This window comes from Anas platyrhynchos, chromosome 15 (assembly GCF_047663525.1).
Source record: "Anas platyrhynchos isolate ZD024472 breed Pekin duck chromosome 15, IASCAAS_PekinDuck_T2T, whole genome shotgun sequence".
NCBI classification, from domain to species: Eukaryota; Metazoa; Chordata; class Aves; order Anseriformes; family Anatidae; genus Anas; species Anas platyrhynchos.
Window position 1 is genome coordinate 19,566,978 of NC_092601.1, and position 25,822 is coordinate 19,592,799.

The 25,822-nt window shown below is 60.5% G+C and overlaps 2 protein-coding genes across 2 annotated transcripts; one reads left to right on the forward strand and one right to left on the reverse strand.

Moving 5' to 3' along the window:
- Window positions 1-6,926: 6,926 nt before the first annotated feature.
- Window positions 6,927-19,596, reverse strand: HS3ST2 (heparan sulfate-glucosamine 3-sulfotransferase 2). Its single transcript, XM_027469157.3, has 2 exons — window positions 19,003-19,596; window positions 6,927-8,210 (listed from the first exon to the last, which is right to left on the reverse strand). The coding sequence occupies exons 1-2, from the start codon at window positions 19,473-19,475 to the stop codon at window positions 7,592-7,594; spliced, it is 1,092 nt and encodes a 363-aa protein (XP_027324958.1). The 5' UTR covers window positions 19,476-19,596; the 3' UTR covers window positions 6,927-7,591.
- LOC139998768 (uncharacterized) lies at window positions 19,474-23,492 on the forward strand. Its single transcript, XM_072024002.1, has 2 exons — window positions 19,474-22,574; window positions 22,918-23,492. The coding sequence occupies exon 1, from the start codon at window positions 19,474-19,476 to the stop codon at window positions 20,473-20,475; it is 1,002 nt and encodes a 333-aa protein (XP_071880103.1). The 3' UTR covers window positions 20,476-22,574; window positions 22,918-23,492.
- The last annotated feature ends 2,330 nt before the right edge of the window (window positions 23,493-25,822 follow it).

Here is a 25,822-nt window from a genome sequence, read left to right on the forward strand (position 1 = left end):
CAGAAGGAAACAAAATGCATGATGGCTTCAAAAGACATCCATTAAACTGTGTGCTGAAGTGATTCATAGTGCTGGTAGTTAGAGTTTAATTAGATCTTAATCACGTAATTTTATCTTTGTTTTAGAAATTAGAGCTTAATGACCGTATTGCTCTCACAACAGTGCCGTAGCTAAACACAGCGATATCACATGGCAGCGCCGCAGCGCGCAGCGATGGGACAGAGATTATCTGCTGGTCTCACATCATTGTTCCTTAAATAAAGAGCTGTATGCACAATATTCAAATCCAGCAGGACCTGCCAGGCAGGGAAGGTGGGAGAAGCTGAGAGCTGCCTAAAGACGAGGGGCAGGTGCCCACGGCCCCGTCCCAAGCTCCAGCGATGCCCAGAGCTGCGGGAGGTGCTGGGCAGCCCCCAGGCCCCCAGGCCCTGGCTCTGGGGCCGTGGCTCTCACCACCAGCCTGGGCACAGCAAGGCCTGACACCGCTCACCTGCCCGGCTGCCGAGAGCACGGCGTGCCAGCAAGGGGAACATGCTGTGTGTGATAGGGAGAGATGGGCCGCGGGTGCTCACTTCAGCTGGCAGGTCAGATCCTTCGCAGGATTAGCACCAGAGTGATTCACCTCCGGCACTCCTGGGCACTTCTTCTGTTGTGTTGCCTCTTAGGGCATCGCTGTGCTTGTAGACTCCCACCCTGCGGCCCCGTGGTGTGCGTGGCTGGGCGTGCTCCAGTGGCAATAGCAGCACGGGCTGTGCACCTGGCAAACACACAGAGCCCGGACACCTCTCCCAGAGGGGATTTTCTCCCTTGCTGTGCTTTGGGATGAGTCAATGCCTGCAGCAGCAGGACAATGAGCTCAGCCTCACAGCCTGCTGTTTAATTATTTTATCTTGTTTGAGTCAGATGCAGTCAATGGAAGACGTGCAGTGAGTCTGTAAGCTGGGCAGGACTGGGCTGCACGGAGGCGTGGAGCCAGAGCCTGGGTGCCCTGCGGGAGCTGCCGCACTCCGTCCTGCATCCCATGCACAGCACCAGCGCTGGGAAGCACTGGTTTCCCCCACATTTCAGCTTCTTTTTTCCTTTCTGAGCTCAGTCAGCCCTCCCTGCACCATGCCCGATGCTCGCCTTGCCCCGCTGTTGGTGGGCAGAGCAGGAGCCCTGCATCCCAGCGCCGCGGTGCTGCCGCAGCCTCAGGCCGATGACTCTGCTGTCCTTGAGCCCTGCCCTGCCCCTGCTGCGGATGGCAGCCGTACCCTTCCCACCTCCCCTCTCCTGTTTGTTATGCCACTTGAGCCACTTGAACTCATTACTGTGGCAGATTATAGGTCCCCAGGTAATAACGCATATTCAGATAATTACTAACAGATCCTCTAATAGGAATGAACTCAGCTGAATCCATTCAATCTCTAGGTAAATATTTATACCGAAGCCATCCTTATTGCCAGCCAGCGGAGCGTGCACGAGCCGTTGCTGTCCTCACTGCCGTGCCTGCCTCAAGAGCAGGCTGCAGCGAGGGAGCTGCTGGCACCCAACACACTGCTGCCTGGACCTGCCCCACTGCCACGGCTCAGGACCGGCCGGGGACCCAGCGCCTCCCAGTGCTGGCCCCACACTGGTGTCCCTGTGCCCCCAGGACCAGCACCGTGGGCTGGGGACTGCCCAGCAGCCAAGCGCTGCCAGCAGGGCCCTGGTGAAGGTCCCTGCCCCACATCACTGCTGCCTTTGGGGCTGCTGCTGGAGTCGGTTTCCTCGCAGGGGTGTGAGCAGCAGCACCTCTCCGTCGGTGCTGAAATGCTCTTGATGGGGCGTTTGCAGCCATCCCCGTGCTCCCGTGTGTTGGCAGCAGCTTCGTGTCGCAGCTGACATCCTCACCAGGCACCGTGGCCCCCGGCAGCTGCCTGCTTGTGGGGAGCACCAGGGCCCCGCTCCCTGCATGCCCTGAGCCCTGGCTGCAGGAGTCACCCTAATTGGACCAGCTGGTTAATTAGCTGTCAGGTAATGAATTATGCAGTGACGCCCAGACTTCAGTGCAGTATTGATACCATCAGATCTTCTCCTTTTCACACGCTCTTGTTCTCTGGAGCGCTGCACAGAGCTTGTGGAAGAATTTGGAAAACTTTCAAAGCAAATTGAGCACGTTAATCAGTTGTGCAGGACGTGAGCTGCTGGGAAAGCAGGCAGGCAGGCAGGCAGGCTGACACCCGGCCACGCTGACACCCGCATGGGCAGCCAGCAGTTTCTCCTCATTGCCCGTTCCCCCCATGCAGTGGGGGCAGAGCAGGGCCAACCTTGGGGCACTCAGCACCCACCCTGCACGGGGGTGCAGAGCAGGATGGGACCCCCGAGGGGGCTGCAGCTGGGCAGGAGAGCACCCCGAGTGTGCCAACTGAGTGCCCGTGGCCGTCACAGGGGGCAGCAGCCAAAGGCATCAGAGAAGGGGCCGTGGGGCTGGGCGGGCTTGGTTTCCTAAGTGAATGAAGCTCTGCAGAAGATCTGAGCTTCGGAGGAGTTTGATTAATTTATACACTGTGCCTCAGCGGCTCACATAAAAGAGAAATTTCATTTACTTTTGCAAAAGCAGCCTGGGCTCTGGGGAGGGGGCTTGGAGCCTGCCAGATGCAGTGGGGCTCCCGGGGGGGCGGGAGGCAGGGAGCTGGGGTCTGTCCGGGGGTCTGTCCAGGGGTCTGTCCCCCCCGTCCAGGAGCAGCAGCCTGTGGGTGCAGCTCACCCAGAGGTGTCAGGACGGGGCCGGGGCTCCCCCAGCACAGAGCTGTCCACAGCCCCCAGCTCCAAGCGCCCCGCTTGGTTCCTGGTCCCCGCTGTGGGCAGTAAGCGTGGAGCCAGCAGCGAAAGTGAATTATATTAATTAAGAAGAAGTTAATCAAATTTCCTCAGTGCTTATGGCACTGTGTTCCCACCTCAGTTTGAGAGACGAATGATGCTTCTTGAGCAACCGAAAATACTTGGCCTTAATTTAAGGTGCAGTGCAGAGCCACAGCCGGGGCTGGCTGGTGTGGTGCTGGTGCTGAGCTGGCCCGGTGAGCCCGAAGGGTGGCTGCATGCCTGTCACTGCCTCCTGCCCCCGCCAGGGATGGGAGGTGGCAGCGGGGCAGGAGCAGCACCGCGGCTCCGAGGGACGTGCTGGCAGCTCTGCTCCACGCGGGCAGGGCAGAGCACTTGCCAGGGATGTAAATTCGGGCCCAGAAAGGTTTCCTTTGACCCAGCATGTCTCAAGAGCTCTTCAGCGTAAACAGGATCAGGGACCACTTAAGTCGCATTCATTATGTTTAAGTATTTATGAGCTGATAAATATTAAACAGCTGCCCTCGGGGGTTCAAGCCTGAGCGAGCCGATCACAACACACCGCACGCAAGGGCTGTGGAGTGGCCGCACCAGGGAGCTCCTCACGCAGCGCCCCATGCCCCTGCAGCTGGGCAGGCCCACGGGCAGCACCCCCACAGCCCTCGGGGGACCCCTCTTGGTGGGGGTCCTGCCTGCGTGTCGAGCAGTTCTCTCATCACCCCGCACCCTGAGGCTGTGGCTCCCCAGCACCTCTCACCTCTGCAAACGGAGCAAGGAGCACGCCAGGGGCTTGCCAGGAGCCTGCCAGGGTGCGTGTGCCGCAGGCAGCAGGCACGTGCTGGGGCTGGGCCGGTTCTGCAGCACCTCTGCCTGCCCAGAGCCGCGCAGGGTTGCTGCAGGTTCACATCATTCATGGCCAGCTCCATCCCTCTGTGTCACAGCACCCCGCGGGGAGAGCCTGGCTGGCCGAGCTGCAGCCGCAGGGGCAGCGCTCTGGCACCGCGCTGCACTGCAGTGCTGACAGCCACGGCTGCAGCCACAGCCCTCCTCGACCAGCGAGCTGCATTCAGCACTTTGAACTCAGCACGCACATTAATCAAGTCAACAAAAGGTCTGCCTTGTCGGCCTGTCTTGGGACATTTTCATCAAGTCTTCGAAGCACTCTGGTGAGGCTCCATCACCCTTAGCTGAAATAGTGGGCTTAAATTGCAGCCCAGTAAAAATTAAACAGTGGTTGTTACAATTTACATGCTAGCTTATAAAGTTCACTCTTAAAGCATTTTCCTCCCAACTATTACAGCCATTTAATGGCACGGAGGCTGCTCAGGACTGCAGCTACACGGCACAGCAAACACTTTTTACATAGCCGATTGGTTTGTTGCCCAGGAGGTCTCCCTCCCGCACAGGGGGGCTCCGAGGGCTCTGTGAGCGGATGCCATCAGCACCGATGGCACAACAGGAGTGCCCACAGCACACCCCTGCAGTCCCCACTTTTCCTTCTGGGGAATGTGGGCGCAGCAATCCCAGCACACAGCGCAGCCGAAGCGGCAGGGGTCCTGCTCGGGCTGTCCCCCAGCAGCTTGCCAGGGCTGTGGTGGACGCAGTGAGTGTCCCCAGATGTCCCCTGGCAGCCCCTGGCACTGCCAGGCGCTGTACCCAGGCAGAGCCTCCCCCCAGCTGCCCGGGGACCATCCTTGGGTCAGGCATTGCCGAGCACAGCCCGGCTGGACAGGGAGCCAGCACCAGCCGTAACTCCAGCGCTTCTCCTTCCTGACTGTGACCCTGCGTGCCTTTGCAGGAGCTCACAGAGCTTGCTAAGCCAGAGCTTTGAGCTGATTTAGCCACTGGGAGGGGATTAGTCGCTCTAATCCGGTCTGCTTGAAATCTTGCTGCTGTGCCCGGATGGCTCTGCGCCGTGCCGGGACCCGCCGACGTGCTGGGCTCCTGGGCAAGGACGGCCGGGGACTCGGTGCCGGCACAGCTCCGTGCTGGCTCCTGGGTCTGAACGGAGGCTCTGGCACCCACATCCCTGGACGGGCACGGTCAGGGGGCAGCGGGGAGGACCCCAGCCCGGTCGAGGGGGAGCTGCCCTTTGGCAGCCCCTCTGCTCAGTGCCGGCATCTCCAAGGCAGCGTTGCTCGACGTTAATGAACCTCCCGTCCTGCTGCTGCTGCATGCAGATTGCCTCCTCGAGCGCTTTTTAAGCCACGTTTTAAGAGCTCCTAATGTGATCAGCATTTCCAGTACAGCCCTTCCTGAGCCCTCATTTGCTTACCCTTTGTAAATCTAATACTTGATTTAAGCCCTTTTCTGCTCCCTCCATTTGTACGGACAAATGTAAAGTAGTTGTTTGATATTGCAGCGGTTTCTCCAGCCTCCAGCTCTAATTTCCCACTAATACAGCATTGTCAGGGGGATCAATCTAGCCCAGCACCTTCTGCCTCCCTGGACTGGATTGGAAATGGCTTTTCTACCGCGAGTCTGGGATTTGTGAATCTTGCTGTGAATATGTTTGTCCTTTAAAGGAAAATTCATATAAGAAATATCCCCTCCTCCTGCAGCAGCTGGTAATCCCCTGCTTGGCCGCCTGCCTGCAGCTGTCTCTGGGACCCTCGCTGCTGGCCTCGCGGAGCTCCTGCAGCTCCTGCAGCTGCTGCTGGATGCTCGTGGAAGGGGAGGCAGGGTGGGCTGTGTGAGATGTCTGTTAATTACCTCCACCTTTTTCCAATTAGAGCTCTCCAGACAGGCCTCACTTCCAGTGAGGTCCCATGGACTGAGTGTGGTTGTGCTGCTCCCCTGCCTGTCCGCCCCCGTGCCACGCACAACGCTGCAGCAGGCACACTGGGACGGGGAAGGATTTTTGTTCCTTTTGTCCCTGCCCTGCTGCACACCGGGGGCGAATGGCCGGCACCCCGAGCAGCAGCCCCGTGGCAGCACCCGCGCTGCTCTGCCCTGTGGGGGGAGAGGCTCGGCCGCCCCACTGCCCCCAGCCCCAGGGACAGGCTCTGCTCATGCTGGCAGCCAGGAGAGGCTGAAGGCTCGGGCTCTCGCTGAGATTTAGATGCTAGTGGTAAATTGCAACCTTTGACAGAAATGCCTGAGATTTACTACGAAAATCAATAGATGATTCAAACAGTCCAGCACTCGGAAAGGCAAATAACACCGCTCCGACAAGAGCAGTTATTGATATTCACGAACGGAGCTGCTCATTACAGCGCCTGCTAACAGGGTGCTGAAATGGATTGCTGCAGGATGGGACGGGGCTTTGTGCGTGTGACCTCGGCGTGGGCTCTGCCGTGGCAGGACAGGAGCTCAGCGCTCAGTGCTCAGTGCAGCCTGAGCCAGGGTGCTGGTGGCTGACCCCCGGCTGAGCCCTGTGGGAGCAGTTTGGGTCCCCAGCTCCCCCAGGGCTGGGTGTGCTGTAGAGTGCCCGTCTCCACCACCCGAGGCTGTGGCCCCTCACGCTGCTCCGGGCAGGCTCCAAGGGTCCCGGCTGCGCTCAGGACAGCTGTGCTGGGTGCTGCGGGGAGGCTCCGCTCGCACACCCTCAGCACCACAGCTCCGCGCCTGGGCAAAGCGCACGGTGACACCCCCAGGACCCTGGCCGTGGGGCTGCTGCTGGCAGGGGGCTGCTGGGGGGCTGCCGGGGGGCTGCGTGTGGCTGGTGGCAGAGCCTGGGCACGGGGCTGCAGCTCCAGCTGCCCGGCTGCAGCCAGCAGGGAGTCAGAGGGGACGGCAGCCAGGGGAAGTGGAGGTGAGCTCAGCCCGGGGGCCATCTCGCAAGGCTGCACTTGACATTTAGGTGTAACTGTGGGCTCCTACAGAACAGCCCATTCAATTCCACCCTAAATTCCCGTCCCTTGCATGTAACAGCCTGCTCCCAGAGCCTGCCAGGAGGCGGTACTGATGCTGGGGTGTCTCTGGTGCTCCTGAGCGATGTGGTCGGGCCCCCTGCTTGCTGTGCGGGGCTGAGCCTCCCTCCCTCCCTCTGGTCCTGTCCCCGGGGTCACTGCCCAGTGCCGCTGCCCGCTTCTCCACCAGCCCCAGCGGCACAGTGAGGGGAGCAGGGCAGCACAGAGCTGCCCCAGCCCACGGACGGGCTTACCCTAAGAAAAGCCCATGCATAAGGACCGGTGGTAGCCGCTTTTATTTACACACGAGATCACATGCTGAACAAGGATGCTAGTGCCACTAAAGTACCCGTAACAGCAGGATTCTGTGCTTTATTCACAGGACAAAATATCAGTACAACATTTTTCAAAGACAGTTTTTCTTCAAGCAGATACATCTCACCACCCTCGTGGCTGCACGCCGTGCTGCAGTGCTGGGAGGCGAAGCAGGGCGGCTGGGGCCCTCCCTGCCCTGACCCCACAGGCAGCGATGCCTCCTCCGCTCCCTGGGGCTGGGACTTCCCGGGGGCCCTGGTTCACCCTGGGGTGCCAAGGAGGGGTGCGCCCCGGAGGAGCCTGTGCACGGGCTGCGAGGTGGGGCCATTGCCGTGGCCCAGGACCACAGGGCTGTACAAGTGAGCAGGACCAGGACCCCCCAGCACGAGCCACCGCACTGCCGACCCACGGGGACCCATCCTGCAGGGGCTGCAGCAGGGCTCTGCGCCTCCCCAGCTGGGCTCCCCCGGCCCCGCTCACCCTGCAGCACCCCGGCTGCTGCCCTGCCCGTGCCTGGGGCTTGCAGGAGGGCCGGGCTGGCTGCAGGGCCTGGCCACGGCCCCCACAGGCCACCCTCGTGGAAGACTGCAGCGTCACGTCACCACAGCTCTGCTCCCGGGTGCTCATTCCCACCTGAAGTCCTGCCCGACTGTTTCATAGAACTTGATATTGTAAGGTCTGTAAAAGTCCCGGAGCTGCTCTATCACCTCGGGGTCTATCTGCACGTGAGTCCTCCCTTTGGACTTGCCCAGGCAGCGCGGCGAGCTGCTGCTCTCTGTTTTTTTCAGGCAAGGAAAGCCTTTCGTCTTGTTGAAGTAGAAGTGCTTGTCTGTGATAACCCGTTTGATGCCCAGGAAGTCCTGGACTTTGCCCATCTCCCCGGCCGGGTCTGTGATCAGCTTCTCCCCGCTGACGAAGTGGATCTGGGAGAGGGGGAAGTACTGGAGCCAGCTCTCCAGGTGCACGGCGTACATCCCGATGCGGATGGCATTCCAGGAGGTGTCCACCAGCCCCAGGCTGCGGTTGCGGAAGGACAGCCCCTCAAAGGTGGGGATGTCTGGCTTCTTGGAGAGCGTCTGCGTGTAGTCCGAGATGGCGCGGGTGACCGGGTTCCTCACCACCACGATCAGCTTGGTGTCCCGCGACATGTTGAAGATCCGCCGCGGCGCCTCCTTGGTGACAAAGTAGCTGGGGGTCTTCTCCACCGTGATCTGGCTGTCGAGCGTTCGTGGCATCAGGCTCCTGCAGGCAAAGAGGAAATTACGGTGAGGAAGGAGCTGTGCCGCTCGCAGTGGCTGCCCACGCTGCGCTGGGCGGTGTGCGCAGTCCCGGCAGGGCAGGAGGACACCGCTCCCTCCCGCAGCACTGCGGGGTCTGCCCCGGCCGTGTCCCCCCATGTCCCGTCTGAGAGCCCCGGCAGAGGGCAGGGGTGTGCCCCAGTGCCCCCATGTGCTCCAGCCAGAGGAGACGCGCTGCTCCTGGGGGGCTGGAGCCAGGCAGGATGGCACAGAAGGGCACTGCTGAGCTGCCAGGGAGCTGGTGCTGTGCAGCAGCCAGGGCTGCCCCATCGCCACCAGTGGCAGCTTCATCATCAGTTTAAGGACAGCGTGTGGCTTCATTCCGCAGCCACGCAGCCAAGCGGTCCTGCCATCCGCCAGGATCGCTGCCATGGGCGCATTAACCAGGAGACAGCCTCTGCCAGCCTTCGCCCAGCCTTTTATCACGTATTACTACACTGGCTGCCATTTGCACAAGAAATTACAGTGGCTCCTTCCGGAATTACTGCAATTACCTGGCTCCTCCCCTCCCTGATAGCATTAAAGTGCAGCCAGGCTCCCGCACTCCCTGAGCCGTGGGCACCACAGGCAAGCACCAGGTGCCAGCCAGAGCTGTGCTGGCTCCAGCCCCCGTGGGGACACAGCCACCCCTCCTCGGTGTCCCCTCAGCCTGACAACCAGCACTGTCTGCATGCAGCCCTTGTGCCCCAGCTGTGTGTGAAGCGGAGCTGCAGGGCCAGGCAGCGGGTATGTGCAGGGCGGGCAGCGGTGGAGTGCTGGGGGCAGCCCGGGGGTGCTGCACCACGAGGGGCTGGGGCCCAGCTTAGGGCTAATTAAATCACTTGCTTCGACAAGTGAACATCAAAATCAAATAAAGCCTAATGGGATGGAAAGATTTGTGAGTTGGCTTTGTATTACTAGAGTGAACTCCTGGATCCATCGCAGCCAGACGTGGGGCACAGCAGGAAGCACAGGGTGCCCGGGGCCTTGCTGCCCCTATGCCAGCAGTGGGCACGCCGGGGCGTTGCTGTCCCACACTGCCAGGGAGGGGGGAGCTCACCTGGCATCCAGGTGCTCAGCCTGGCTCAGGGCTCCCCAACCCTGCAAACTGTGCTGCCAGCCATACCCAGCCCCGTGTCTGCTGCCCTGCCCGAACACCACAGCCTGCTCCTGTGCCAGCTCAGACGATGCCACAGAGCATCTCTAAGGTGTCCTCCGTGGGCCAGGGGCAGGGGCATCACCGCTCTCCTCCCTGTCCGCAGGGCTTTGAAGGAGCCAGGGGACAGCCGTGCCAAACGCAGGTGACCAGCCCCCCAGGCACATGCAGGGGAGCGTGTGCCACAGGCACCCACAGGCTCTCCTGCACTCACAGGCACCTTATATTTCAGCTGTGTTTACTGCTCAAAAGCATCTGCTACAATTTCCACTTTGCAGTACAAGTTAGTGGCTCAGCGACTGCAATTTAATTGCGCAGCAGAACGCAAGCTGTAAGGCACAAGCAGGCGCTGCCTGGGGAGAGCTTTATGGTGAGCTGAGAAATGTGCCTCTGGGAAGGGTTTATTCGGAGCAGTCCACCACACGTTCAACGCTCCGCAGCCGCCTGTGCCCTGCTTGGAGCCTGCTGCCAGCTGCCCGAGGCCCCAAGCACAGCCCCTGCCCGTGAGCCCTGGGTGCAGCCAGTGCCCCCCGCTGCAACCTCTGGTGTGCAGGGGGCTTGGGCCCCCCCGGCTCTTCTGAGAGGACAGGCAGAGCTCATGTGGCACAGGGGAACGCCTGCAGCCTGGCAGCTCTGTGTCCCCTCCACAAGGGGACCCGGGGAGTGAGGCAGAGGAAGGGCTGGTACAGCAGGCATCTGACCAGACCTGGATCTCCTGAGGGCTGGCCCAGCGCAGCCTCAGGACAGAAGCAGCCACGGGAAGCAAACATCAGCAACCCCGCCTGCAGCAGTGCGGCCAGCGGGAGCGAGGCACTGATTTATTCATGGGATAACCCTGCACAGACCCTGCCTTCCTGGCTGCAGCACAGCTGTTTGGGAACACTGCAGCCGTGACCCCGACCAGAGACCGCCAGGGAAGCATCCTTCAGCCCTCTGGAAATCCACATGGTCCCTGCAGGGTCCTGGAACAAGGTCCACAGCCACTGCCTTTGGGCTTGGTCTGCAGAACGAACCCTGATGGAAAACAGCTGGGAGGAGACGCAGCAGTGGCACGGGGGCAGCACCCACCTGGTCCCAGTCCCGCTGGCCTTGCAGCCCTCACTTGCTCTTGACCAGCTTTCTCATTTGAAAGAGAACTAATTAACTAGCATAAATTAACGGGGATGTTTTACATAGGTACCTGAGCACAGCCGTGGCTTAATTGGCCTTTCCCACTGCTCTGCTCCAAACCCCATAAATCCAGATTATGATTCCCATTGTTTAATGACTGTCAGGAAATGCTAATTTAGTGCCAGGCCCCACTGCTGGTATCTCCATATCACAAACAAGTTTCATCATAAATCAGTGCAGGACAGCTTTATAAGCGAATCACTATTACAATATATTGGTGGAGAATCATAAAACTGCTGTTTCATTAATGGCTCATCTTCAGGCTTGTTAGACTTTCATTACGTGAGCTATTAGGTCCATGTATTTAAAAAATGAAATTACAGGTTCTAATCAATTATGAAAAAACAAAAAATCTCTGCATAGTAAATTACAGAAATGAGACAAGAGCTGTTTTTTTTTTTTTTTTAGATGGACTCCCAGTGTTTGCTGCTCCTGAACAACAGAGACTGCTGAGACAACAAAACACAGCCCGAATAGATAAATAAATCACCAGTGAAACCATGCAAGGGGGAGAAATGTCATCCACACATTCATCTTTATGTTAACGGCGGGATCCCCAGAGCTGCAAGAGCTGGGAAATGCATTGCAAACTTAATTACAGTTGACTTTAAAATGATATTTTTGGACTTCTGCATTCACAAAGTTATTTGCATACAAATAGCATGTCACAGAGTTTTAAGCCTCGGGCTCGTGTCTTCAGGTTTGAAGGCTCCCAGCACCTGGCCCGCGGCGCTGCGCACCCCGGTGCAGCAGGAACAGCTCCGCGGCGCTGGGGCCCTCTGGGCTGTGCCGCCCTGGGTGCCCCGCGCTGCCTGGACCCGCCGTGCCCCCCGATTTTAGGGTTGTTGCTGCCTCTCCTGCACGGTGCCAACCAGGGCCAAGGACGGTGCCCCAGCAGGGGAGGTGCAGCCCTGGCCAGAGACGTGCCAGTCCCACCGACACCCTGGGAACAAGGCACCCTTGTGTCGGTGCCCCAGGACGGACGGGCAGTGGTTTTGGTGCTGCCTTCCCCTGCCCCAGGACACCCCACCAAGAGGCTCAGCTCCCCCTGCCGTGTGCCAGCACCGCTCACGCTCCTGTCACACACACCAGGCTCTCCCTGCGCTCGTCCCATCGGCACTGCCCGGCTGGGGAGAGCACACGGGAGCTTTCTCCATCTGGCAGCGCGTGCACGAGGCGTCCGCGCTTTGTCCTGGTGAGGGGAATCTGCAACGCAGCAGAAATGGAGGAGGTTAAAAAAGCTGATGCTGAGTGAGCAGCAGGGCAGCTCTGCGCAGAAATCATTAGGGAGGTAGTGGAGCGAGCTCCTGTCCGGCCTCACAGCAGCGTGGGCTGCAGGAGCGCCTCGCCCCTCACCTGCACAGGGACCAGCCCAGGGAGCACAGCCACCTCCTGGGGGGCAGCCGCTGGGGTCCCCTCCGAGGAGCAGGGGTCAGAGGCACTTCCCAGCAGCAGCGCCGGGGTGCAGCTCCCCCGTCATTCCAGCACACGCCTTTCAGCAGCCACGGGCTTTCCACTTCATTTGCTTTTCCCTGTGCTTGCCAAGAAGGCTAGCCCTCTGACCACCAGAGGGATTTAATTATCGGGGCATCGCAGCTCTCCCCGCCTGCCAGGCGTGGGCTGCAGACACATCTGCTTGCGGTGCCCATGCACACAGCTCCCACCCGGCTCCCCCCAGCCCTCCCCAGCCTTCCCTCCACCAGCCGTGCTCTGCTCGGCCGATGACGCAGGCAGGCCCACAGCCCCTTCCCTACAGCACGCCGGGCTCCCCGAGGAGGTTGGCATTGCTGCTGCTGCGCTGGGGAGAGGGCAGGTGCCCCCAGTCCACCGTGCCCCCAGCCCACCCTGCCCCCACAGAGCGGCTGCCCTGGCCCCGCTGCCATTCTGCGAGCCCAGGATGCTCCCCAGGGACATGCAGCAATCCCTCTGGGCTTCCCAGCACCAGCCAAATCCCCTGCTCAATGCATTAATCTGGCTGGAGATACAGCACTAATTCCTCTTGAATTAGAGATTATTTTTATTGTAGTTACTAAATTCTTAAAGCCCTTTAGTGACATTTTCTATGAGCACTAACGCTCGCTTCCTACCCTCAGATTCGGGGTTGTATTTGCCCCCTTACTGGAGCGAGGGGACGAGCGCACCTGGGGGGGGCGGCAGGAGCCGCAGGAGGACGCTTCCCAGGCGCCAGGAGCACCGGGACAGAAGCCACGTCCCTGCCCCAAGCTGGTGGCCGTCCCCTGCAGCACCTGAAGCCGGCACATCCCTGCCCAGCCCTGCTTGTGGCTGTCCCGGCTGCACGCTGTGAAGGCAGCGCCTGCCCTGAAGGAGTTAACTTCTCGCCAGCACCTTTCCCAGGCCTGAATTATTAATTTTCTCATAATCTGCCTTTGGGCACCCTGCGGCCCCTACAACGCTCCCACATTAAAGAAACATACGCTCCCTTGCTGCCTACGTTGCTTTGATGTCGAACATGCGTGAAACACTCTCCCAGGGATAAATTTGTACAAAAATTCATCAGATGATTGAGATATTGCAGATAAGCGTGCGGGGGGGAGCACACACTCGATAATCCCGTTACGGCCCAGGTCTGCATCCAGCCCGTGCAGCACGCAGCAGAGCTGCCAGCTCCTGGGTAAATATTTGCCTGTTGCCGCTCGCTGTGTGCAGAGGATTTGGCGAGCACATCCAGGGCTCTCCTCAGAGGCCGCAGACTGAAGTGTGTGTAATCCTGGACTTCATCCACTCATCGGCATAAAAACAAACTGTTTAATTTGGCAAAAAAATCCCAAGTGCTGGCTCTCGTGATGAGGGCCGAGCGCTTTCCCTCAGCCACCCGATGTCATGGGCTCAGCGCCTGCTGCCTGGGCACGGGGAGAGGGGAGCCTGGGTGGGCAGCGAAATCCTGCAGCACACCCAGCACCTGCTGGGCTCCCCTCGGACCCGCTCCCATGCAGCCAGCCCGGCTGGGGCGCACAGGGTGCCTGGGCAGGCACCGGTGACGTGGGGACCCAAACCTCGGCTGCTGCTCTGAGCCTGCCTGCAGCAGGCAAACAGCCTCCAGCTGACTCTGAGCCCTGTGCCTGCTGCAGAGGGGTCATGCTGTGCTGTGCCGTGCCGTGCTGTGCCATGGCATGCTGTGCCGTGCCGTGCCATGCTGTGCTGTGCTGTGCTGTGCCACAGGTGCACGTGGGGCCAGTGCTGGGCTCGGCAGGACTTCAGATGCTGTCAGTAGATGAAAGCTCAAGCAAAGCTCCACAAAGGTTTAAGCAAAACTGGGTCAAGCATGCGAGAAACTGAGGTGTGAGGAAGATAAAATAGCTCTTCTGGTGGAGTGACATTGCAGCAGACTCTCAGGACACAGCAATACAGCAGCCCATGTCTAACAGCTGGCAGTCATGGAGTTACAGAGCACCAGGAGGAGGCCACAGGGCACTGAGCACCAGCCCCAGTCCCCATGTGCCCCAGGCCTCCCCACGGCAGTGTCCCCTGCTGAGGACGGCCACGCTGCGAGGGCCGGGGATGCTGGCCCCGGGAGCAGGGCTCTCAGCTGAGCAGGATGGACTCGGCTGCGTCGCCCTAAAGCCTGCACAGTTCAGGGATCACACTGTCACCCACGCTGGGAAAATGATGACCTGAGGGACGACCCAGGGAAGGCCCGTCCCAGCCCCGTGTCCCTCCTGCCACACCGGGAGAACACCTGGGCCCTGCACTGAGGCAGTCCAGAGCTTTAACGATGGAGCAGCTCCCTTAATAAATGTTTATGTTCCAAGATTTTACACCAGTGCTCACAGACAGATAATGAGGGACATTTCAATGCATAAAAGCAGTGTGAGCACAGTAATTAACTTTGTTGCTGATTCATTTTTAATCATTCAAATGCTCCAGAGATTTGCTGTGTCCTTTAAGTCAACAAAATCTTTTCCAGAGGGCACACTGCTGATGTCCTTCACGCATGCAAGCCTGGGTGTAACTCCCATCCCTGTAAGTAGCCACCCAGCACCAACTCCTAGCGCCCAGCAGCCGCAGGCCAGGCAGGGAACAACCCGCAGGGGAGCACATCCCAGCCCTGTGCAGACCGACCTCCCGGGGAGGCCGCAGCGCACGGAGAGGGGCTGGGGTTGCCCCTTGGCCATTCCCACAGCAACTGTTTTCAGAGGTGAAACTTCTAAAACACTCATTAAAAATCCCGTAATGTGCCACGGCTGCTGCAGTGCTTCCTAACGAAAAGCTCAAGCCGGAGACGCGCTGCCCACGTGGAGATATTCCAGTGCCTGGAACATGCAAAGGAACGGGGCGGTGTGCGGGCACCCAGAGCACAGCAGCAGCCTCGCACGATGCAGCCACCCCTCACACACCTCTGACACGGCCCCAGGCCAGCTGGGCTGTGCCCCCAGCCGCTGTTTGCCAGCCCCAGGGCCCGCTCTCTCCCACGGGGCTGGGGTCCCTGCAGCAGATGCCCGAGGTCACCACAGCCCAGCGGCCTTCACTCATCAGCTCCATGGAGCATCCATGCCCACGGTCACGCCAGGTTCTGAGAGAGATTTCATGCTACTGAAGCGAAGGTTAGAACAAATTGCAGTGTTTACAAACAAGGTCATGGAAGACAGAATGAGAGCACGCATCATTAATATTGAAGACTTGGCGCCCTACAAGGATTTACCTCCCTGCGTTCTCCCAGGCTGCAGGGCTCTGGCTGCCCCAGGCCCACCCCAGGCCCACGGCAGCAGCCAGGGCAGGCGCTGCAGGCAGGGCAGCTCCTCAGGCACACAGCCTGTGCCGGGGGCCCGCACCCATTCCTCTGCGCCTGGGCGCTCTCTGAAGTCAAGGAAACTTCAAAGCATCCTTGAAGCTTGCTGCCTTCCTCTCTTCTTGCTAATTAACTTTAGCAAAATGCACTGTCAGTCAAGCCCACAAAACAGTCGGTGTCGTTGGGCAAACCCTAATGGGCTCCCATTTGTGTGTGAGCCAACCTGGCCATTAGCAGAGAGCAATTAGCGAGGCGGAGTGCGGGAGCCAGGGCTTGCACGCTCCCTCCGCAGGCGTGGGGGGTGCAGCGTTTTCCTCCCCACCCCGGGTCTGTTCCCCAGTGTGGCCACGAGCACAGCAGGGAGGCTGGCAGGGGAGGCTGGCAGTGCTCAGTGAGCTGCCCTGGGACAGGATCCACGCGGCTGCATCCCAGCTGGAGCCGCCCAGGGCTGCCCATGGCACCAGCGCCTCCCAGCTCAGCTCCCTGGGGACAGCGACGCGGCGGTGCTGAGCATTTCATGGAGTAACTCAGGAATCTTGGAGAGGAAAACTGCACCCACAGTTGCTGCTCAAAGTTAACTGCAAATTAAACGACCCTGTCTTCCCTGTGCTCTGGAAAATATTGAAGGTTATTGGCACGCTACCTGCAGCAGGAAAAGCTCTGTATCGAACATTTAGTCCAGGATTGGTAATGAATCGATATTCCCCAGTAGCTGGCTGTTTGGTTTCAGTTGTCTTAAAACAGATCTTGCTAAAAATACCTTTCCTGTAGTGTATCTCTAGCTAATGAGGTGGATTAGAGAGGCTGATGGGAATTGGGAATGGCATGGGTGTTTCTGGGCTGCTGTCATTAGGCAGCCAGCTCCTGAGCTGTGCGGTCTCGCAGGGGGGAGAGCAGAGGGGTCCCGCTCAGGGCCCACTTGAAGCGTGCAGTCTCCAAGAGGAATGAGCCAAAGCTGCCCTGGGAGAAGGCAGGAGGTGCTACAGGAGCCACCAGGGAAACAGCAGCTGTGAGTAAGCACAGCACTTGGAGCCAGCAAGGACAGCAGCATCACAGCTCCCCTGGCACTGCTTCTGCCACCTCCACATCAGCCCAACTCAGGGTCAGGGCAAAACACAGGAAAACAGAAGCTCAAGTTTTGGGAATGTCACAGGGAGTCAGCTCTCTCGCTGCTCCCACCTGCAGCAAAGCTCTGCCTGCGCCCTCCACTCGGCTCCCCACTGGAGCACAGGATGGGAAGGACGGAGCTCGGCCATCACAGGGCAGGGGCTCCTGGAGCTGCTGTCTCTGCTCACAAGAGGGGAGCCTTTGCCCTTCCACGCAGCCTGTGCTCTGGCTCTCCCCTCTCCCAGCCAGCAGGAACAGGTGGCCCCTGTGCTGGTCCCGGCTGGCAGCCCCTCACAGCCGGGTGCCAAGAGCTCTGCCCTTCCCCGGGGCACAGCCACCGCCAGGACCCTGCTCCTGCCTCCTTGGTCTCTTGGCAGCGACATGAGCTCGTCATGCTGTGGGTTAGACCTGCTCCACATTTAATTGCTCCACTTGCAAGAAGTAAAATCAATTCCACACTTTATACGTTAGCAGCCTCCGCGCTTATGTTTTGGCACATTTGTGAGGTTAAAAAAAAAAAGTAATAAAACCAGGGAAGTGTCATTTAATTGTTTTATCTGAAGTAATTTGGAAGCTCCGCTGCTCCGATGCGATCTATTGATCTGGACACAAAGCCAGGCCCTGGCAGCACCCGGCCACGCTCCCAGCACAGCCACCACCCCTGGAGCAGTGCCATGGGGTTGGTCCCATGCTGCCGCCGAGGCCCCCAGCCCCAGGCTCCCCACAGCCCACTGCAGCCACCACGCGTGGGGAAGTGCCAGAGCCCAGAGAGCTTGCAGGGCCCAGGACTGTGAGCAGGACCCGGACACAGGATGGGGAGGCCATTTCCCAGCCAGGTGCTGAGCACACGCAGCTCCCCTCTGAGCGAGGCGCTCGGCAGGACCTGTGTCCTGCTGCCTTGCCCATCCCGCTGTTCGGTGCCCCTCAGCCAAACCACTGCTGCTCCTGTCCTCATTCACCTGCACTGCAGAATCGCTCCCAATAGCTTTTAGGCAATGCAGGACAGGTGACAGCATCTGACATCTGGATGGGGGGACAAACCTGCTGAGGGGCAACGGCAGGTGAAGGGTAGGAGGAACTGGGCTGGCTGCAGTTCCCTTAGGACAGACATGGCTTCACCTGTGCTGGCTCTCCAGTCACCTGCCAGCGGTGCCACAGCAAAAGGAACGGAACATATCCCTCTGCAGGGTTCACCGTGACCCATGTACAACTCAGCAGTGGAGCTGCCTGCATCTGCTGACAGCCCTCCCCGAGCAGTGCCTGAGCTGCCTCCCCAGCACAGACCCGGTGCCGGTGCCAATGGCTGGAGCACCACCCCTGCGATACACAGAGCAGTTCTGACCTGCTCGCAGTCAGAAAGCAGCGTCCTGACGCCACAGGCATGACTCATGTCTGGCCAGCAAGGAGACAGATACAGGGATCCCAGAAGAGCTGGAAGTGAGCATCGCATCGTGGTGCATCCCAACCCATTTGGCAGCCGAGGAGCACCGCTCTGCCCGGGGACAGGGCACATCGCTGTTGGAAAACCACTGCTGAGACAGGAGTAAGTGCATGAGAGAGGAAGGGAGCAGAGCTGGGTGCACAGCCCCATGGGCTGCCTCCCACAACCAGCTCCAGTGCTCTGCCTGTGCTGGGCATCCTCCTGCTGCAAGCTCACAGGCACCAGGGGGCTAACAAAGCCTCCACTGCTTCCCGATGACCCCACAAGCACCCAGCCGTGCCTGAGAGCACCCAAAGCGCCCGCAGCACTTGTCACGACACACAGCAAACAAACGCCAGGACACTGGGCAGAGGCCATCTCACTGCCCACAGCACAGGGATGAGCCCACGCATGGCGCTCGCTGCCTCTCTGAGCACCGCTGAACTGCCCTCAAAAGCCTTTACTCAAATTAAAATCTTACCATCTCCTGCTGGAGATGCACTCACTGCTCTCTGCAAAGTATTAGGGATCGCAGACACACTCACTTGTCTGAGTTGAGACAGAGGAGATGGGGGAGGGCAGGGGCTCTGAGGAACCCTGAGCAGGGCTGCAGCACCAGGGACAGTGACTGTGCCATCCCGCAGCCTTGTGACTCGCCCCTTCTCACTGCCGGGTGCTTCTTCCGACGGGTGGGAGACCTGCTTCACCGTCCTGGCTCCAGCGCCGGGGGCCCGCAGGGACGGGGCTGGGGCGTTTGCACCCACAGGGTGGATGCGGGTCTGGGGGCTCCAGAAGCCTCGCGGGAGGGAGGGCACAGGGCTGGGGCACGGGCGGGGAGCGGCCTCCCCCCGGCCCTGCTCGGCCCTTCAGGAGGGCGGTGAGGATGAGGAGGGAACCTCCCCGGCTCGGCCGCCAGCGCCAAGCCTCCCTCGTGCGCTGCGCCCGCGGGCACTCCGGGGATGCGCGGCGCCGGAGGGCTCGCGACCCGCGGGGGGCGCAGCCAAGGGACCCGTCCCCGCCCGCCGCCACGGGCACCGGCACCGGGCACCGGCACCGGGCAGCGCGGTGGCGATTCGGCCCCGCGGGCCGGGCGGGATGCCCGGGGTCGGGCGCTCGGCGGGGCCGGGTCCGGGTCCGTTCCGCGGCGCCGCCCTCACCTGTACCACTCGAGCCCGCGGTCGTAGTTCCTGTCGAAGAAGTGGGGCTCGGTGCCCAGGGCGCGCACGTCGGGGTGCGCGCGGATGAACTCCAGCACGGCGCGGGTGCCGCCCTTCTTGACGCCCACCACGATGGCCCTGGGCAGCCGCTTGGTGCCCGGGCGGCCCGGCCCCGGGGCGCTGCCGGCCGGCGGCGCGGGGGGCTCCCGGGGGCGGCGGGCGGGCGCGGCGCTGCCCGGGGGCTCTGCGGGCGGGCGGCCGCACGGCCGCGACTTCTGCAGAAGTTTCTTGGCGGCGGCGGCGCTGCGGGCGGGCGCGCAGCGGGCGCGGGGCGCGGCGGGGCCGCCGCAGCAGCAGAGCAGGCTGTAACACAGGTAGGAGCAGGACAGCGACAGCGTCAGCGCGAACAGCAGCCTCCGCGCCAGCCGCCGGGACGGAGCCAGGGCCCGCCCGCCCTGCGCCCTACGCGCCATGGCTCCATGGGGCCGGCCCGGCGGGCATGGTGCGGCCCGGCCCGGCGCGGCTCGGCGCGGCGCAGGCGAGGCGCTGCCCCCGGGGCCCCGCGGCGCGGCCGCTCCGGCATGGCCCGGGGCTACGCGGCGGCGCGGCCGGGCCGCCCCGGGGGGCTGCGCCCGCCGCCCCGGCCCCCGCGCGCCCTCGGCCCCGGCGGCGCGGCTCCCATCCCCGGCGGGCGCGGCGCTCCGGACGGCGGCGGCGGCGGCGGCTCTGCCTCCGCGGGAAGTGCCGGGGCAGAGGCGGCGGCGCTGCTATTTAAGGGGCCGCCTGACGTCAGCGCCGCCCGGAGCCCCCGCGATCGCTCGGCGGGGCCGGGGCTGGGGCCGGGGCTGGCACCGGGACCGGCTCGGGACCGGCCTCGCTCTCTCGCCGCGCCGGGACCCGGAGCGGCGCCGGGGGCTGCCCGCGGCCGTCCCGCCCCGCCGGCTCTGCCCTGCGCTGCCCGGGCGCGGAGCGGCCGCGCTCCCGGTGCGAGCCGCCGGACCCCGGCAGCGGGGGGGTCCCGCAGCGCCGCGCCCCGCTTCCAGCCCCGTCCTCCCGGCGGAGCAGGGACGGGGGCACCGCGCCTCGGCGGCTGGAGCCTGGCCCGGGGCAGGGCCGGCAGCACAGGGCCCCGGCCGGGAGCACGGCTCGGCGCTGGGTCGCGGTGGGCCCGGGGCGAGGGACGGCAGGGCTCGATGCTGCGGGAGCACGAGGCGCGGGCAGAGCCGGCAGCGGGCTGGGGAAGGCGCTGGCAGCGAGGCGCGGTGTCCCTCCAGCTCCCGGCGAGCCTCCTTCCCGGCGCCTGAGCAGCCCCGGCCCCGCGGCTTGCACTGCGAGGGAGGGGACAGGAGCGAGGAGGGGCCGCCCCGCACGGCGGCAGTGATTTCTGGCCTCAGCGAGGGCAGAAGGAGCAGCCGTCAGCTGGAAGAACAAGACGCAAGAAGTACATTTCTCTGCCAGGTTGGGGATGCGTAGTCTCCAAACCGTGATGGCCTAAAAGCAGGCTGACCCAGGAGAACCACACGGTTGTTGCAGGGTATGGATGCAGACTGTTGCTTCGTCCCCAGTCCTCTGGCTCCCTCCACTTGACACGCTTCCTTCCCTCTCGCACCCTTCCAGCCCAGGCTTCTGCTTGGCTGCTCACACTTAAGCCAAAAGACTGTGTGCAGCACCACTTAAACATTAAGAGTCACTGCCCCTGCTTTCTCGGCACAGAAAGCTTGTTCAGCTGCAGAAAACTACTTGTCTTGTTACTTGGGAAGAGGGACGGTAATAGAATGAGACAGGCAAAAAGTGGCAGCCCAGCAGAAATGAGGATACTGTGAGCTGCCTGGCTACCTGGGGATGAGGTTTCCTCTTGTGCAGCACCCAGGAACTCAGTGCAGATGTAAAGAAAAATGGAGGAGGCTGCAGAAAAGCAGTGCTCTCTGCAGCCTCTTTTGCCTGTGCTTGTGTGGGAGCAACAAAATTGGACCTCACTGGGAGTGTAAAAATAGTTACAGAACCAAGTGTCTGCTGGATCAGGAGAGCTCTGGAACAGTCGGAGGGGGTTGGTCCCGTGTGGGGCCAACCTCATCGTCCTGGCAGGGTGAAGTGACCCACGGGAGCTTTGCCTTTGGGGTGCTGGGTGCTGCGTTTGGTGCTCTGTGCAATAGCAGCTTCTGCCAGGGGCCAGAGCAGGGGCTCGGACACCAGCAGCTCCGTGCAGATCGCAGCGGAAAACAGCAGCGTACATCCTGTGTCAGCCTGGAGGAGTCAACAGCCGTTGGGTTATTCCTGGCTGGTGTAAACCCACCCACGCCTGGTACTTCTCTGGGTTGGGCACCTTCCGCCTGAGCTGGTGCTGTGCTGAGCGAGGAGGGAGCCGATGGAGCCCCTGCTGTGGGTTCAGCACCTCGGCCCGGGGAGGTGGCAGCGGGGCAGGAGCACGGAGCAGGGGAACCGAGGGGCTGGGCGCCGGCGGGCTCCCTTTCCAGGGCCAGAAGGCATCAATCACTCAGCTCCGCTCCATGACAAACTGCCACAGGAAATCTGTGGAAAAGTTGCTTTTTCCATTTTTAGCCGTTTTATTGCCTCCACGTGGTGATCCAGCCTCGGCAGCAAACACACTGCCTAGGCATGAACATTAGAGGCGCCTGGATAAATAAAGCTGGTGTGGATGCCTAGACACCTCCAGGTTTCTCTGCTTTGCAAGGGAGGAATGTTTTGTAAAGCTGACAATTTTGCTTTCAGTCTCTCTATCTTTGCAGGGCATGTTTTTTCCATGACATGCTTGCTGTTTACACCCGGCTCCACATAAACAACAGCTTTCTGGTGTTCTCAGCGCTCCCTCGCCCTGCCTCCTGTGCCAGTGGGAGCCCCGGGGGTCGGCCCCGATCCTGCTGTCCCTGGTGGGGCCGCAGCCCTGGCCCTGTGCCGCGGGGCAGCCCCGGTGTGCAGGGAGACGGAGCCCTGAGGGCTGCAGGAGATGCCGTGCTGCCTCCCCCTGTGGTGCTGGGGGGACGAGCACCACAGCAGGTCCTGCCTCCAGCCCTTCCTCCCCACCTTTGCCCCTTTCCGAGCTGAGCTGGCACTTGCTGTTGGCTGCCAGCCTTGCACCTTTTGCCTTTGTCTTTCCTCCATCTGTTTGCCCCTTTTCATGGCTTGCTCTCCGCCTTGCCTCTCCTTTGTTCCTGGCTGTCTTTCCAAGATGATCTTTCTCATCTTTCCTCCTTCACTTCTCCCAGGCTCTCCGATCTCCCTTGTTGTGCTGGGATTTACCAAAGCAGCTCAAGACCGCTCTGCCTTGCCCTTTATTAAGTCTCCTCATTCCCAGTCCTGTCCCTCCCAGGTCTCTCCCAGGCTGGTTGCCCTTTGTTGCGTGGTCCTGGCTGTCAGACTGCCCCAGGAGAGTTCCTGGCATGCCTCCCCCCCTCGCTGTCCCCTTGCACAGAGCAGTGCCAGCTCACGGGATCGTGGGGGCAGTACTTGTGGGGCATTTCAAACCCCACCGGAAGGATGCGGAGCCCAGCATCAGCCCTCAGCCCCCTTTCCTTGCCACCCCCCCAGCAGAAGAGGCCACAAGCTGACAGCAGGTAAGAAGGAACCCCCCTTCCAGGGCTCATCCCAAGCACGGGTCGCTGACGGGCATGCCAAAAGAGAAGGCTGCAGCAATGTAGAGATCATAGAAGGTTATTACTGAAATACACAAAGAAAGTGAAACCTATAGGAAGAGGGGGAAGCAATAAAATGCATACTGGAAATAGCAAATAAGATTAAAGGTGATATTCTACCCTTGATGTCTTCAGGTTGTAGGCAGAATAGATCAAGGGTAGAATTTATTTCCAGAGCCAAAAAAAGCCCTCAGGGCCAAAGTGTCATTGTTAATCCAGTTTTCTGTGTCTAATATGTATGTCATTAACAACCTTTTGATTCCAGGCTGACAAACTGCCACCTTTTCTTGTGCTGGGAGTTGATGGCTGAGCAGTACATCTACCTGGACAGGGGATGTTCGGTGCCACGGGGCAGGCAGGGCTGAGCTGCTGCAGCCTCACAGCGCTGGCAGTGTCCTTGAATGCCTGCACGGAGCCTCCACCACATGGCCTGCTGCTCCCAAGTGTCTCCCCGTTCTTCCTGTCTGGATGGGGATCATGGAGCTGGAACGGGAGGTGCAGGGCTCTGCAGCCCAGAGGCAGAGGAGAGGAACGCAGCTGAGCCAAGCCCATGGGCAGCAGCCCCAGTGGGATTCAGGGGCTCGGTGGCACAGAGGATGGGGATGTGCTCATAGTGGGAGACTTAATCACCAGAGGGTAAATGCCCACCTCATTTTTCCCATGAACGAGAAATGCAGCACTTTGATTTTTGGCTCCAGAACCCCCAGGCCGGTTCCATTTTGGCTGTCCTGGCCTCAGCGCCGCTTCCAAAGGCCCGTCCTGGCTCCTGCAGGCTCCCTTCTGGCCCAGCACTGCCAAGCTCGGTGCATGCAGGCAGGTTCCCAGGCTCTGAGGGTTCTCACCAAGGACAGGAGAGTCCAAAAGGCTGCGCCAAGCAGCACGACTGAGCCTGAAACTGCTGTAAGCCTCATTAATCACTTGTAAATGCACTGTACTCCAAATAAGGTCAGAAACAATAAATTTAATTTTGACTCTGACTCGAGCTACTTTGGTCCTAATTCTCAGCCTCTCACCCAGCCAGAGCAGCCAGCCATGGCCCCGCTGCACAAACTCATTTGGTTCTGCATGCATTTTTAAGCAGGCTGGAAGGGTGCTTAAAAGCTAAATGGCTTCCCCGGGCTGCAATCACTGCTGGTGGAGTCCTGGAATGAAAGGGATAAAAACAGGAGGGGGGCAGGGAGAGGTTTTAATCTCGCTGAGTAGATTACAGAGATTACTTCAATTTAATCCTTACGTATCTGTCACTGACGCTGCAAAGAACATAACTGGGCGTGGGCAGGGCCGAGCTGCCTGTCCCAGCCCCGTGCCCAGCAGCAGAGCGGCCGAGGCTCCGTGCCCAGCCCGCACCCACCCGGCAGGGACAGGGAGCCAGTGGGTGAGGGTGGCCCTCACGTCCTGGCACCCGCTGGCAGCTGGCTCCTCCTCACCCCACCAGTGCCCCTCGGACCCTTTGGAAGGAGCCCGAGCCCCCTCCCTGGTTCAGAGGGCTCTGGGCAGCCCTGCTGGGGCTGTGCACACATCGTGCCCTGGGGAGGCTGCACCACCAGCACTGCACAAAACAAAGCAGTCGGCAGAGTTCATCTGCACACTGCAGCAGGCAGGGACCCCGTACCCACCCGCTGCCCCTCGTCACTGCAGCACCATGCATGAGGCTCTCCTGGGCTCGCTGCGGTGGCTGCTTCAGGTAAATCTCATTATTGCTCCTTGGGGACCGCAGGGGCAGGAGCCAGTTCTCCAGTAACTGGAAATCTCTCTTTGGCTCACAGACCTTCACAATCACATTTAACTCCAGGTGAGGAATCTGTAGTCAAACACGGGCCAGTCATTTTTTCTTAAAGCTTTGTTCCAGTGTTGCCTCATCTTCAGCCTGGCTCATCTATAACTTTATAACCCTATCCTTGCCTTAGAGCAAGCGTGCTTTAGAGCAGAAAATAAAAAGAAAACTGCCCCATCCACACCGAGGGTAGAGAATTGGGTAACGTACACTCAGTCCTGACACTGTTGTGTCCTCTGGCACTGGTTGGAGCAAGGCTTGCCCTCTTCTTCCTCACTGCATCAGGGAGCAGAACCTCTCCAGGTGCCAGAAAGGTCTGTCCCTGAGGTGCCCCTGCTGCAGGTGTTGGCTCCCAGCCCAGCCGCCAGGAGCTCAGGGGCAGTGAATGTGTCTGAACGAGAGGCTCTGCTCGCTGTAGGACAATGCAGCCAATTATGCCAGCCCCACGAGGTCCCAGGGGCATGGGCAGGGCTGCACCCCTGCGTGGGAAGCACGTTGTCCACAGGAGCTGAGCACTGATTAATTCCCTCAGCTGGGACAGTGCTGCCGGAGCCAGGGCTTTCCTACACAGAGCAGCAAGGGCCAGCGTGGGCACAGCCCCGAGGCCGTGCCGGTGCCGTGAGGCACTGCAGCACCTCGAGGCAGTGCGAGGGGCAGGAGGGCACTGGGTGGCCGGGTGCCGGGGGCTCTGCCCGCCTGCAGAGCCCCTTTCCCTGTGAAAGCACACGTCCTTCGGACCAGAGGAGCTCTCCATCAGGAGCACTTTGAAACACCCTGCCTTCTATTTTTAATGGGATTGAAAAGAGAACAAAACCATTTAAGAACTTGAGGAATCAAAGCAAGTGTCCCCACATCACACCCAGCGCTCACAGCTATATCCTGATTAATGACAAGCAAGAGAGGGGAAACAATATTTAATCACACCCTGTTTATACTGGAGCCAAAAATCAAAGCGCTGCGTTTCTCTTTCATGAGAAAAACGAGGTGGGCATTTACCCTCTGGTGATTAAGTTTCCCACTATGAGCACATCAATTTCCGTGACTTGGCATGGGGTCCTCGATCACACCACAAACGAGGACTTCCTTAGCAACAAAATATTACAAACGCTGAGCCAGATCCATACACAAGACACCGATATACATCTATCATTTTGTCTGGATTATCTCAATATGCTTCTCCTTGGGGAGCGGGAGATAAAACAGTCGCAGCCAAACCACCGTTAACGATTGGCATGGCTACAGCAGCCCTCAGCCGAGGACACCACGGCGCTCACCGGCCCCGTGCCCCCAGGCGTGCTCTCACCTGGGTACCGCTGCCCCTGCGTGCCCAGCAGGCTGCCACGGGGCCAGACGCCGCAATGCTGGCAGTGCCATCACGCTGCTGTCACTGGTGGCA

What these genes read in the sequence shown, in the direction of transcription:
- LOC139998768 (XM_072024002.1), top strand. Translation starts at nt 19,474, where the DNA reads ATGGCTCCATGGGGCCGGCCCGGCGGGCATGGTGCGGCCCGGCCCGGC.
- HS3ST2 (XM_027469157.3), bottom strand. Translation starts at nt 19,475, where the DNA reads ATGGCGCGTAGGGCGCAGGGCGGGCGGGCCCTGGCTCCGTCCCGGCGG. An exon ending in CGCGGGCTCGAGTGGTACAG is followed by an intron (nt 8,211 to 19,002) that starts GTGAGGGCGGCG and finishes CTTTGCCTGCAG; the next exon opens with GAGCCTGATGCCACGAACGC.